The following is a 14,009-nucleotide window of genomic DNA, read 5'->3' as shown; positions in this document are numbered from 1 at the left end:
GTTTGAGCCCTCTAGTGCTCAGACTCTCATACAGCCATTTGTCTCTTCCAGCGGCTCTATACCTGCTAGTTGTGTCGTCACTATTGGAGACAGGTTTCACCCTTCGCTGATTACTCCAGCCCTCAACCAGCTGTATTGTGTACTGAAAATTGTGCTGCCAAATGTTACTTGTGCTCTGTAATGTTTAGAGATGAGCGGGTTCGGTTCCTCGGGATCCGAACCCCCCCGAACTTCACCCATTTTACACGGTTCCGAGGCAGCCTCGGATCTTCCCGCCTTGCTCGGTTAACCAGAACGCGCCCGAACGTCATCATCCCGCTGTCGGATTCTCGCGAGATTCGTATTCTATATAAGGAGCCGCGCGTCGCCGCCATTTTCACTCGTGCTTTGGAGATTGAACGGAGAGGATGTGGCAGCGTTCTCTCCCTGAAAAGCTCCGTAATCTGTGCTCAGTGTGCTGCAAATATCTATGCTCAGTGTGCTGCAAATAATCTGTGCTCAGTGTACTGAAAATATCTACGTTCTCTGCCTGAAAACGCTCCATATCTGTGCTCAGTGTGCTGCAAATATCTGATCAGTGTGCTGCATTGTGGGGACTGGGGACCACCAGTATAAGTATATACATGATGGGGTCATTCACTGGTACCTGGTGACAGAATGTATACTGGATTCCCCTACAATGTAACGTTATATCTGTCACCTATATACATGATGTGGCCATTCACTGGTACCTGGTGACAGAACGTATACTGGATTCCCCTACAATGTAACTTTATATCTGTCATCTATATACATGATGTGGCCATTCACTGGTACCTGGTGACAGAACGTATACTGGATTCCCCCACAATGTAACTTTATATCTGTCACCTATATACATGATGTGGTCATTCACTGGTACCTGGTGACAGAACGTATACTGGATTCCCCCACAATGTAACTTTATATCTGTCATCTATATACATGATGTGGTCATTCACTGGTACCTGGTGACAGAACGTATACTGGATTCCCCTACAATGTAACTTTATATCTGTCATCTATATACATGATGTGGCCATTCACTGGTACCTGGTGACAGAACGTATACTGGATTCCTCCACAATGTAACTTTATATCTGTCACCTATATATATATATATATATATATATACATGATGTTGTCATTCACTGGTACCTGGTGACAGAACGTATACTGGATTCCCCCACAATGTAACTTTATATCTGTCACCTATATACATGATGTGGCCATTCACTGGTACCTGGTGACAGAACGTATACTGGATTCCTCCACAATGTAACTTTATATCTGTCACCTATATACATGATGTGGTCATTCACTGGTACCTGGTGACAGAACGTATACTGGATTCCCCCACAATGTAACTTTATATCTGTCACCTATATACATGATGTGGCCATTCACTGGTACCTGGTGACAGAACGTATACTGGATTCCTCCACAATGTAACTTTATATCTGTCATCTATATACATGATCTGGTCATTCACTGGTACCTGGTGACAGAACGTATACTGGATTCCTCCACAATGTAACTTTATATCTGTCATCTATATACATGATGTGGTCATTCACTGGTACCTGGTGACAGAACGTATACTGGATTCCCCCACAATGTAACTTTATATCTGTCACCTATATACATGATGTGGTCATTCACTGGTACCTGGTGACAGAACGTATACTGGATTCCCCCACAATGTAACTTTATATCTGTCATCTATATACATGATGTGGTCATTCACTGGTACCTGGTGACAGAACGTATACTGGATTCCTCCACAATGTAACTTTATATCTGTCATCTATATACATGATGTGGTCATTCACTGGTACCTGGTGACAGAACGTATACTGGACTCCACCACAATGTAACTTTATATCTGTCATCTATATACATGATGTGGTCATTCACTGGTACCTGGTGACAGAACGTATACTGGACTCCCCCACAATGTAACTTTATATCTGTCATCTATATACATGATGTGGTCATTCACTGGTACCTGGTGACAGAACGTATACTGGATTCCCCCACAATTTAACTTTATATCTGTCACCTATATCATGGCCGAAACTAGGGGGGGCTAAGGGGGCATGTGACCCGGGTGCCGGATCAGAGGGGGAGCTGACAGGGCCCACTAGCGCACGCACATGTCAGCCGCAGCATACTGATTTTTTCCCCACTTGTGAGAGACGGAGAGCTCCGCCTGTGAGGTCCGGGAGGCTGTGCTGTGATTTGAGCTGCTGCACGCTCCTCCTCCCGGCCACTGAGTTGGTCAGACGGCTCCCAGGGGCTTTTGCATGACTCAGACAGGATGATTCACTTCACTTCCCAGCACGAGTCCCGGACAGCAGGTAATACTAAATTTGCTGTTGCTACGTGTGCCTTCCTGGGAGTAGGAGGAAATAATATGCAGTCAGTATCAGTGTGTGTTCTGCAGCTGGAATGTATGGGGGAAGGGGACAGTGTGTGTGTGTTAATCTGCAGTCCAGTGTGTGCGTGGGAGGGGAGTGGACAGTGTGAGGCTGTGTGTGTGTTTGTGTATGTAATCTGTCTACAGTCTGAGTGGGTGTGTATAGAGAGGGAGGGCATTCTGTGTAATTTAAAGTCTCAGTAGGAGTGTGAGGGGGGCAGTCGGTTTGTGTAATCTGCAGTCTGACTGTGTGTGTGTGTGTGTGTGTGTGTGTGTAAAGTGGGGGGGGCAGTCTGTGTGTGTGTGTTTCATATTGGCAATACACCTATGCTATTTTACAGAATACATTATAAAGAAAGGTACACATGTGAGAGGCATGTGTTGGTAATAAATAAATATATATATATATATATATATATGTATATATAGGAAGTTGGATAAGGTGTTTTTAAGCGACCAATGGTGTCACATGAAATTTGGGAGACTAAACAAAAAAAAATTATTTTTTTACATTTTTTTTGACAATTTATTACTAAATACACCAGAAAAAAACAGTAAAACTTTTTTTAAAAACCACAGATAAAATTGATCCAAATCTTTAGAGCAGGCTAAAAGTACAGAGAATTTATCTCTAAAAAAATGTGTTATATATAATATGAGGAACAATGTCTGCATAAAATGATGGTAAAACAAGATAAAAAGCAAGATAAAAAAGAACCATAAATTTGCTTAACTTGAGAGGATGGGTCAAGTCTTTTAACATCCAACGCGTTTCGTCCTATCTGGACTTCATCAAGGGGTGAAGCAAATTTATGGTTCTTTTTTATCTTGTTTTTTATCTTGTTTTACCATCATTTTATGCAGACATTGTTCCTCATATTATATATAACACATTTTTTTAGAGATAAATTCTCTGTACTTTTAGCCTGCTCTAAAGATTTGGATCAATTTTATCTGTGGTTTTTAAAAAAAGTTTTACTGTTTTTTTCTGGTGTATTTAGTAATAAATTGTCAAAAAAAAAAAATTTAAAAAAATGTTTTTTTTGTTTAGTCTCCCAAATTTCATGTGACACCATTGGTCGCTTAAAAACACCTTATCCAACTTCCAATTTACACTACCCATGAAGCACTTTACCAATGCTTAATTCTTAAGGTGTAGCAGACGCCCTATTATACTAAAGGGAGTGTCCTCCAAGGGAGACTAAATAGGTGTATACATATATTTATTTATTGATTGGTTTTCACCTATTATTGTTTTTTGGTGTGACTACTAGTGGTGATCGGTAATCGTATACTGGCGCGGTTTGTTCTCTCTCTTCACATATATATATATATATATATATATATATATATTAGTGTGTGTGTGTGTATGTGCTGGAGCAGTGCAGTGTAACCCAGCCAGTATGTGTGTGTGTGTGTGTGTGTGTGTGTGTGTGTTGGAGCCGTTCAGTGTAACCCAATATGTGCGTGTGTGTGCTGGAGCCGTTCAGTGTAACCCATTGTGTGTGTGTGTGTGTGTGTGTGTGTAGGAGCAGTGTGGTGTAACATTTGGTGCTCAGGTTAGGTACTTGGACGGGTGTATGTTATCACAGTATATTGGGTGGTATGTATATATACCGGAGCATGTGTATATGTTTATTGTGGTGGTATGTGTATATTAAGGGGCTGTGTATATATTTACTGTACTGTCTCTATTGATGGTGTGTTAACTAAACTGCTTCAGAACATCCTTGTTTTCGCCGCTACACTTGACCCAAAGGGCACTACTATTGTTTGGCATTATGTGTATAAAGTACATTACTGCTGTGTGGCATAACATGTATAAGGGATACTACTGTGTGTCATAATATGCTATAAAGGACATTACCACTGTGTGGCATATTGTGAATAAGGGGCTCTATTGTGAGGTATAATATGTATAAGGGGTACTACTGTGTGGTGTAGCGGAATAAGGGGCACTTTTGTGTGGCACAATGTGAATAAGGTTGCACTATTTTGTGGTGTAATTTATTAATTTATGTTTTGGAGGGGGCGCCAAATTACAACCTTGCCCCGAGTGCCAAAAATCCTAGTTTCGGCCCTGCCTATATACATGATGTGGTCATTCACTGGTACCTGGTGACAGAACGTATACTGGATTCCCCCACAATGTAACTTTATATCTGTCACCTATATACATGAGGTGGTCATTCACTGGTACCTGGTGACAAAACGTATACTGGATTCCCCCACAATGTAACTTTATATCTGTCACCTATATACATGATGTGGTCATTCACTGGTACCTGGTGACAAAACGTATACTGGATTCCCCCACAATGTAACTTTATATCTGTCACCTATATACATGATGTGGTCATTCACTGGTACCTGGTGACAGAACTTATACTGTATTCCCCCACAATGTAACGTTATATCTGTCACCTATATACATGATGTGGTCATTCACTGGTACCTGGTGACAGAACAGATACTGGATTCCTCCACAATGTAACTTTATATCTGTCACCTATATACATGATGGGGTCATTCACTGGTACCTGGTGACAGAACGTATACTGGATTACCCCACAAAGTAACTTTATATCTGTTACCTATATACATGATGTGGTCATTCACTGGTACCTGGTGACAGAACGTATACTGGATTCCCCCACAATGTAACTTTATATCTATCACCTATATACATGATGTGGTCATTCACTGGTACCTGGTGACAGAACGTATACTGGATTCCCCCACAATGTAAGTTTATATCTGTCACCTATATACATGATGTGGTCATTCACTGGTACCTGGTGACAGAACGTATACTGGATTTCCCCACAATGTAACTTTATATCTGTCACCTATATACATGAGGTGGTCATTCACTGGTACCTGGTGACAAAACGTATACTGGATTCCCCCACAATGTAACTTTATATCTGTCACCTATATACATGATGTGGTCATTCACTGGTACCTGGTGACAAAACGTATACTGGATTCCCCCACAATGTAACTTTATATCTGTCACCTATATACATGATGTGGTCATTCACTGGTACCTGGTGACAGAACTTATACTGTATTCCCCCACAATGTAACGTTATATCTGTCACCTATATACATGATGTGGTCATTCACTGGTACCTGGTGACAGAACAGATACTGGATTCCTCCACAATGTAACTTTATATCTGTCACCTATATACATGATGGGGTCATTCACTGGTACCTGGTGACAGAACGTATACTGGATTCCCCCACAATGTTACTTTATATCTGTCACCTATATACATGATGGGGTCATTCACTGGTACCTGGTGACAGAACGTATACTGGATTACCCCACAATGTAACTTTATATCTGTCACCTATATACATGATGTGGTCATTCACTGGTACCTGGTGACAGAACGTATACTGGATTCCCCCACAATGTAACTTTATATCTATCACCTATATACATGATGTGGTCATTCACTGGTACCTGGTGACAGAACGTATACTGGATTCCCCCACAATGTAAGTTTATATCTGTCACCTAGTATATACATGATGTGGCCATTCACTGGTACCTGGTGACAGAACATATACTGGATTCCCCCACAATGTAACTTTATATCTGTCACCTATATACATGATGTGGTCATTCAATGGTACCTGGTGACAGAACGTATACTGGATTCCCCCACAATGTAACTTTATATCTGTCACCTATATACATGATGTGGTCATTCACTGGTACCTGGTGACAGAATGTATACTGGATTCCCCCACAATGTAACGTTATATCTGTCATCTATATACATGATGTGGTCATTCACTGGTACCTGGTGACAGAACGTATACTGGATTCCCCCACAATGTAACTTTATATCTGTCACCTATATACATGATGTGGTCATTCAATGGTACCTGGTGACAGAACTTATACTGGATTCCCCCACAATGTAACGTTATATCTGTCACCTATATACATGATGTGGTCATTCACTGGTACCTGGTGACAGAACGTATACTGGATTCCCCCACAATGTAACTTTATTTCTGTCACCTATATACATGATGTGGCCATTCACTGGTACCTGGTGACAGAACGTATACTGGATTCCCCCACAATGTAACTTTATATCTGTCACTTATATGCATGATGTGTCCATTCACTGGTACCTGGTGACAGAACGTATACTGGATTCCCCCACAATGTAACTTTATATCTGTCACCTAGTATACACATGATGTGGCCATTCACTGGTACCTGGTGACAGAACGTATACTGGATTCCCCCACAATGTAACTTTATATCTGTCACCTATATACATGATGTGGCCATTCACTGGTACCTGGTGACAGAACGTATACTGGATTCCCCCACAATGTAACTTTATATCTGTCACCTATATACATGATGTGGTCATTCACTGGTACCTGGTGACAGTATGTATACTGGATTCCCCCACAATGTAAATTTATATCTGTCATCTATATACATGATGTGGTCATTCACTGGTACCTGGTGACAGAACGTATACTGGATTCCCTCACAATGTAACTTTATATCTGTCACCTATATACATGAGGTGGTCATTCACTGGTACCTGGTGACAGAACGTATACTGGATTCCCCCACAATGTAACTTTATATCTGTCACCTATATATATATATATATATATATATATATATATATACATGATGTTGTCATTCATTGGTACCTGGTGACAGAACGTATACTGGATTCCCCAACAATGTAACTTTATATCTGTCACCTATATACATGATGTGGTCATTCACTGGTACCTGGGGACAGAACCTATACTGGATTCCCCCACAATGTAACTTTATATCTGTCACCTATATACATGATGTGGTCATTCACTGGTACCTGGTGACAGAACTTATACTGGATTCCCCCACAATGTAACGTTATATCTGTCACCTATATACATGATGTGGTCATTCACTGGTACCTGGTGACAGAACGTATACTGGATTCCCCCACAATGTAACTTTATATCTGTCACCTATATACATGATGTGGTCATTCACTGGTACCTGGTGACAGAACGTATACTGGATTCCCCCACAATGTAAGTTTATATCTGTCACCTATATACATGATGTGGTCATTCACTGGTACCTGGTGACAGAATGTATACTGGATTCCCCCACAATGTAACTTTATATCTGTCACCTATATACATAATGTGGTCATTCACTGGTACCTGGTGACAGAACGTATACTGGATTCCCCCACAATGTAAGTTTATATCTGTCACCTATATACATGATGTGGTCATTCACTGGTACCTGGTGACAGAACGTATACTGGATTCCCCCACAATGTAACTTTATATCTGTCACCTATATATATACATGATGTGGTCATTCATTGGTACCTGGTGACAGAACGTATACTGGATTCCCCCACAATGTAACTTTATATCTGTCACCTATATGCATGATGTGGCCATTCACTGGTACCTGGTGACAGAACGTATACTGGATTCCCCCACAATGTAACGTTATATCTGTCACCTATATACATGATGTGGCCATTCACTGGTACCTGGTGACAGAACGTATACTGGATTCCCCCACAATGTAACTTTATTTCTGTCACCTATATACATGATGTGGCCATTCACTGGTACCTGGTGACAGAACGTATACTGGATTCCCCCACAATGTAACTTTATATCTGTCACTTATATGCATGATGTGTCCATTCACTGGTACCTGGTGACAGAACGTATACTGGATTCCCCCACAATGTAACTTTATATCTGTCACCTAGTATACACATGATGTGGCCATTCACTGGTACCTGGTGACAGAACGTATACTGGATTCCCCCACAATGTAACTTTATATCTGTCACCTATATACATGATGTGGCCATTCACTGGTACCTGGTGACAGAACGTATACTGGATTCCCCCACAATGTAACTTTATATCTGTCACCTATATACATGATGTGGTCATTCACTGGTACCTGGTGACAGAATGTATACTGGATTCCCCCACAATGTAAATTTATATCTGTCATCTATATACATGATGTGGTCATTCACTGGTACCTGGTGACAGAACGTATACTGGATTCCCTCACAATGTAACTTTATATCTGTCACCTATATACATGAGGTGGTCATTCACTGGTACCTGGTGACAGAATGTATACTGGATTCCCCCACAATGTAACTTTATATCTGTCACCTATATATATATATATATATATATATATATATATACATGATGTTGTCATTCATTGGTACCTGGTGACAGAACGTATACTGGATTCCCCAACAATGTAACTTTATATCTGTCACCTATATACATGATGTGGTCATTCACTGGTACCTGGTGACAGAACTTATACTGGATTCCCCCACAATGTAACGTTATATCTGTCACCTATATACATGATGTGGTCATTCACTGGTACCTGGTGACAGAACTTATACTGGATTCCCCCACAATGTAACGTTATATCTGTCACCTATATACATGATGTGGTCATTCACTGGTACCTGGTGACAGAACGTATACTGGATTCCCCCACAATGTAACTTTATATCTGTCACCTATATACATGATGTGGTCATTCACTGGTACCTGGTGACAGAACGTATACTGGATTCCCCCACAATGTAAGTTTATATCTGTCACCTATATACATGATGTGGTCATTCACTGGTACCTGGTGACAGAACGTATACTGGATTCCCCCACAATGTAACTTTATATCTGTCACCTATATACATAATGTGGTCATTCACTGGTACCTGGTGACAAAAGGTATACTGGATTCCCCCACAATGTAACTTTATATCTGTCACCTATATATATACATGATGTGGTCATTCATTGGTACCTGGTGACAGAACGTATACTGGATTCCCCCACAATGTAACTTTATATCTGTCACCTATATGCATGATGTGGCCATTCACTGGTACCTGGTGACAGAACGTATACTGGATTCCCCCACAATGTAACGTTATATCTGTCACCTATATACATGATGTGGCCATTCACTGGTACCTGGTGACAGAACGTATACTGGATTCCCCCACAATGTTACTTTATATCTGTCACCTATATACATGATGGGGTCATTCACTGGTACCTGGTGACAGAACGTATACTGGATTCCCCCACAATGTAACTTTATATCTGTCACCTATATACATGATGTGGTCATTCACTGGTACCTGGTGACAGAACGTATACTGGATTCCCCCACAATGTAAGTTTATATCTGTCACCTATGTACATGATGTGGTCATTCACTGGTACCTGGTGACAGAACGTATACTGGATTCCCCAACAATGTAACTTTATATCTGTCACCTATATACATGATGTGGTAATTCACTGGTACCTTGTGACAGAAGGTATACTGGATTCCCCCACAATGTAACTTTATATCTGTCACCTATATACATGATTTGGTCATTCACTGGTACCTGGTGACAGAACGTATACTGGATTCCTCCACAATGTAACTTTATATCTGTCATCTATATAATAATTATAGTAGTACAGTACAGTAGGCCATTGCTGTATCTTACAGCTCTGTGTAACTGCAAGTATCCATTCCATATCTGTGCAGCATTTTTGTGAGCAGTATATATAGTATTACAGTGCAGCATTTTTATGACTAACAGTATATAATTGTAGAGTAGGCCATTGCTGTATCTTGCAACTCTGTGTCACTGCAAGTATCCATTCCATATATGTGCGGCATTTTTGTGAGCAGTATATATAGTATTACAGTGCAGCATTTTGGTGACTAACAGTATATAGTTGTACAGTAGGCCATTGCTGTATCTTGCAGCTCTGTGTCACTGCAAGTATCCATTCCATATCTGTGCGGCATTTTTGTGAGCAGTATATATAGTATTACAGTGCAGCATTTTGGTGACCCAACAGTATATAGTTGTGTACAGTAGGCCATTGCTGTATCTTGCAGCTCTGTGTCACTGCAAGTATCCATCCATTCCATTTTCTTCCAGTGATTTGGATCAATAATACCATTGATTAGAACGAATAATTCCAGTGATTTTGTCATTTCTTCCAGTGATTTGGACCAATAATACCATTGATTAGAACGAATAATTCCAGTGATTTTGTCATTTCTTCCAGTGATTTGGACCAATAATACCATTGATTAGAACGAATAATTCCAGTGATTTTGTCATTTTCTTCCAGTGATTTGGACCAATAATACCATTGATTAAAACGAATAATTCCTGTGATTTTGTCATTTTCTTCCAGTGATTTGGACCAATAATACCATTGATTAGAACGAATAATTCCTGTGATTTTGTCATTTTCTTCCAGTGATTTTGTCATTTTCTTCCAGTGATTTTGTCATTTTCTTCCAGTGATTTGGACCAATAATACCATTGATTAGAACAAATAATTCCTGTGATTTTGTCATTTTCTTCCAGTGATTTGGACCAATAATACCATTGATTAGAACTAATAATTCCTGTGATATTGAGGTGTTTGTGTCGCTTAGCTTAGCCGTCCAGCGACCACAGTGCACCTCTTTTTCTCTTTTCTTTGCATTATGTGCTATTTGGGAGCAATGTTTTTAAGTGCCATCCTGTCTGACACTGCAGTGCTACTCCTAGATGGGCCAGGTGTTTGTGCCGCCCTCTTGGGTCACTTTGCTTAGTCATCCAGCGACCTCGGTGCAAATTTTAGGACTAAAAATAGTATTGTGAGGTGTGAGGTGTTCAGAATAGACTGGAAATGAGTGGAAATTGTGGTTATTGAGGTTAATAATACTATAGGATCAAAATTACCCCCAAATGCTATGATTTAAGCTGTTTTTGAGGGGTTTTTGAAAAAAAAAACCACCCGAATCCAAAACACACCCGAATCCGACAAAAAATTTTCAGGGAGGTTTTGACAAAACGCGTCCGAATCCAAAACACGGCCACGGAACCGAATCCAAAACCAAAACACAAAACCCGAAAAATGTCTGGTGCACATCTCTAGTAATGTTATTCAATGTTCTCTATACTGTCCTACAGCTGTTGTATATGTACGGCGCTGCGGAACACTTGTGGCGCCATATAAATAAAATGTAATAATAATAATAATAATACAATCAGTGTGCAATAAGTGTGGCCTAACCACAAGTGGAATAACACTTCTAAATTGTATTATTTATTACTAGTTGCACCTATAACACAGAATTCAACAGAACATAAAACATATAAAACGCTCACATTCTGTTCATACTATTTCCACCGACTGGACAACGCAGATTATGTTATATGTATGGTCCAAACCTAAAGGAAGGCACCAAAATAGTTTCCTGTTAATTGTTTGTGTGATGGGTTTTAAGCATGGCTGTCAGTCACACACCTATGCTCAGAACGTCATGTGATGGCAGAGGAGGGAGTTGGAGGATGGCACATTGAAATCAGAGCTTAGGAGGGCATTCCAAAGCTTCCTGGCTCACTGCGTGCCACGTGACTGTGGCTGCCATGGTAGCCACATGACATTGTGAGAACTGTGCTGAATCAGAGATCATTAATAGCATCCTGTAGAAACAAACCAAGGAAGGAGTTTTGTGGTATTACTGCCTGAAATAATAACCACCTGAGATTATTACATGGTACATACTTGCCTGCTCTTTCATATTTCATGGATTCCTGCTGGAACTATGGGAGCGAAAGACACTCTCTTTAGAAGCGGACAGGACAGTCCACTGCAAATGACGCAAGTCACTGCGCTACGAAGGTGTCACTAGCAGGGGCCAAAGCATACTTGTCTACCTGACCCTCTCCATGAGGGAGAAAATGCTCTATTCCTGGACTTTCCTGGTAATGTATGATTGCCATCACCTGTGGTGAAACACCTTTCTTATCAATTACCTAGCTCACCACAGGTGATGGCAATCATACATTACCAGGAAAGTCCAGGAACAGAGCATTTTCTCCCTCATGGAGAGGGTCAGGTAGGCAAGTATGGGCCAAAGCCATAATAGCACTCCCTTGTGCCTAACCTCTGTGGAAGACCCATACATGTGTAGAGTAGCCGTTATATAGAAGCCAGCTTGTGTGCCAGCCCAGTTGTCCTTTGAACCCCCTCTGTAATTGCTGATGAGGTAACAACCTTCACCTAATGGAAAGGAACTGAAAGGTCTCCGATTCCTCTACCGTGATTGACAAGTGGTGATATGTGAGCGTGTGGCGTCTTTGCTGGACCCATGTTTATAGGAGTAAGGAGCCAAGTACGTCACAAGCTCCTGCAAATGGGTGACGGAAACAGGCACGCCATCAAGCTCAGCGAGTGCAGAGCGTAACACGTAACAGCAATAGCTTATTTACAGAGTGCCTGTGAGGAGGCACTGTCACTGTCCATGCCACAGCCCAAGCTATCCCAAGCCTGTCTTACAGTATGTACAGGACAATATGCTACAACACGCCTTATCCCTGCACACCTTCCATAGTAACCTGGTGGTTTACCATAGTATATTTGGGATTCGGTCAGGATCCCGGCAGGTGGGTACATTGGTGCCCTGATTGTAAGGAGTACCGGTGGATTTGCGTTACACTACTTAACCCATGTTTATTAGATGAAAACTTTCCTGGGAAGTCCTAGAACTTTGTGCACAATTTATAACAGATCAGATTCATTGTTGATATATGTCACCGCCTGTGGGCAATGGTTTCTTTTGTTATAAGGGGATGTCACTGGGATACAGTGATAATAAGCGAGCACAGCCCACCACCCAAATATACAGACAGGATGGATGAGGTTTGACTGTTTCAGTGGTTGTGGGAGTGCACGTGGTCAACTCTACCGTGGCCATATGAACACAGGAGGTCTCCGTCCTCACATTACAGAATCCATCCTGTGACATCACCCCACTCACATATTTCCCCTTGCATGGGGCAGGACTGATGATGGGCACCCGGATATGACATCACATGCATACCACCCCTGCTTGGTACCGTGGCCTTGGTGGTGAGGACCAGGGCATCCTGGTTAATTTTGGTCACGTCGGACAAGCTCTTCACGATCACTCTGATGCGAGGCAGCGGTAGAGACACCAGGCGGCTCTCCGGCCTTGCCATCTCCCTATGTGTGCGCTGTGCGCTGGGGGCAATAAAGCTCATCACCAGGTTACTAAAGGGAATAGATGGTGGAATGGATAGTGAAAGTGCTAACCCCTACAACCTCCGTTGTCCTGGGCCCCCACCAACCTTAATCCGGCCCTGTATTTGGTACACTGGGGCTTAGTACTGCGAATCACCCAATCGGCAATGACTCTGTAGAACACGTAGGGGGAACGGTGACAGTATATGCATTTATTTCTCTGTACTAGACACAGCCAAGCAAAAGGAACCCTACATAGGTTAATACATTCTGGGAATAGAATCTATTGGGGCACACTCCATCAAGAAATTTGGTGCTTCACCTATTAAAATATATGTAAATGCATAATACCAATAGAGGGTACTGTAGTCACAGTTTATAATAGAGATGTGCGGCCGGCACTTTTTGTGTTTTGGTTCTAATTCCCCGCTCGTGTTTTGGTTTTGGATCCGGATGA

The 14,009-nt window shown here is 41.4% G+C and overlaps 1 protein-coding gene across 1 annotated transcript in view; it reads right to left on the bottom strand.

The window, feature by feature from the left end:
- CHRAC1 (chromatin accessibility complex subunit 1) overlaps positions 1-13,530 on the bottom strand; it is a 44,135-nt gene extending 30,605 nt beyond the window's left edge. Inside the window, 3 exon segments of the mRNA XM_063925139.1 lie at positions 12,579-12,641; positions 12,644-12,698; positions 13,408-13,530. Coding sequence (XP_063781209.1) covers positions 12,579-12,641; positions 12,644-12,698; positions 13,408-13,530 — 241 coding nt within the window.
- Positions 13,531-14,009: the final 479 nt, after the last annotated feature.

This window comes from Pseudophryne corroboree, chromosome 5, assembly GCF_028390025.1.
Source record: "Pseudophryne corroboree isolate aPseCor3 chromosome 5, aPseCor3.hap2, whole genome shotgun sequence".
NCBI lineage: Eukaryota > Metazoa > Chordata > Amphibia > Anura > Myobatrachidae > Pseudophryne > Pseudophryne corroboree.
This window is presented reverse-complemented; position numbering and strand designations above follow the sequence as displayed.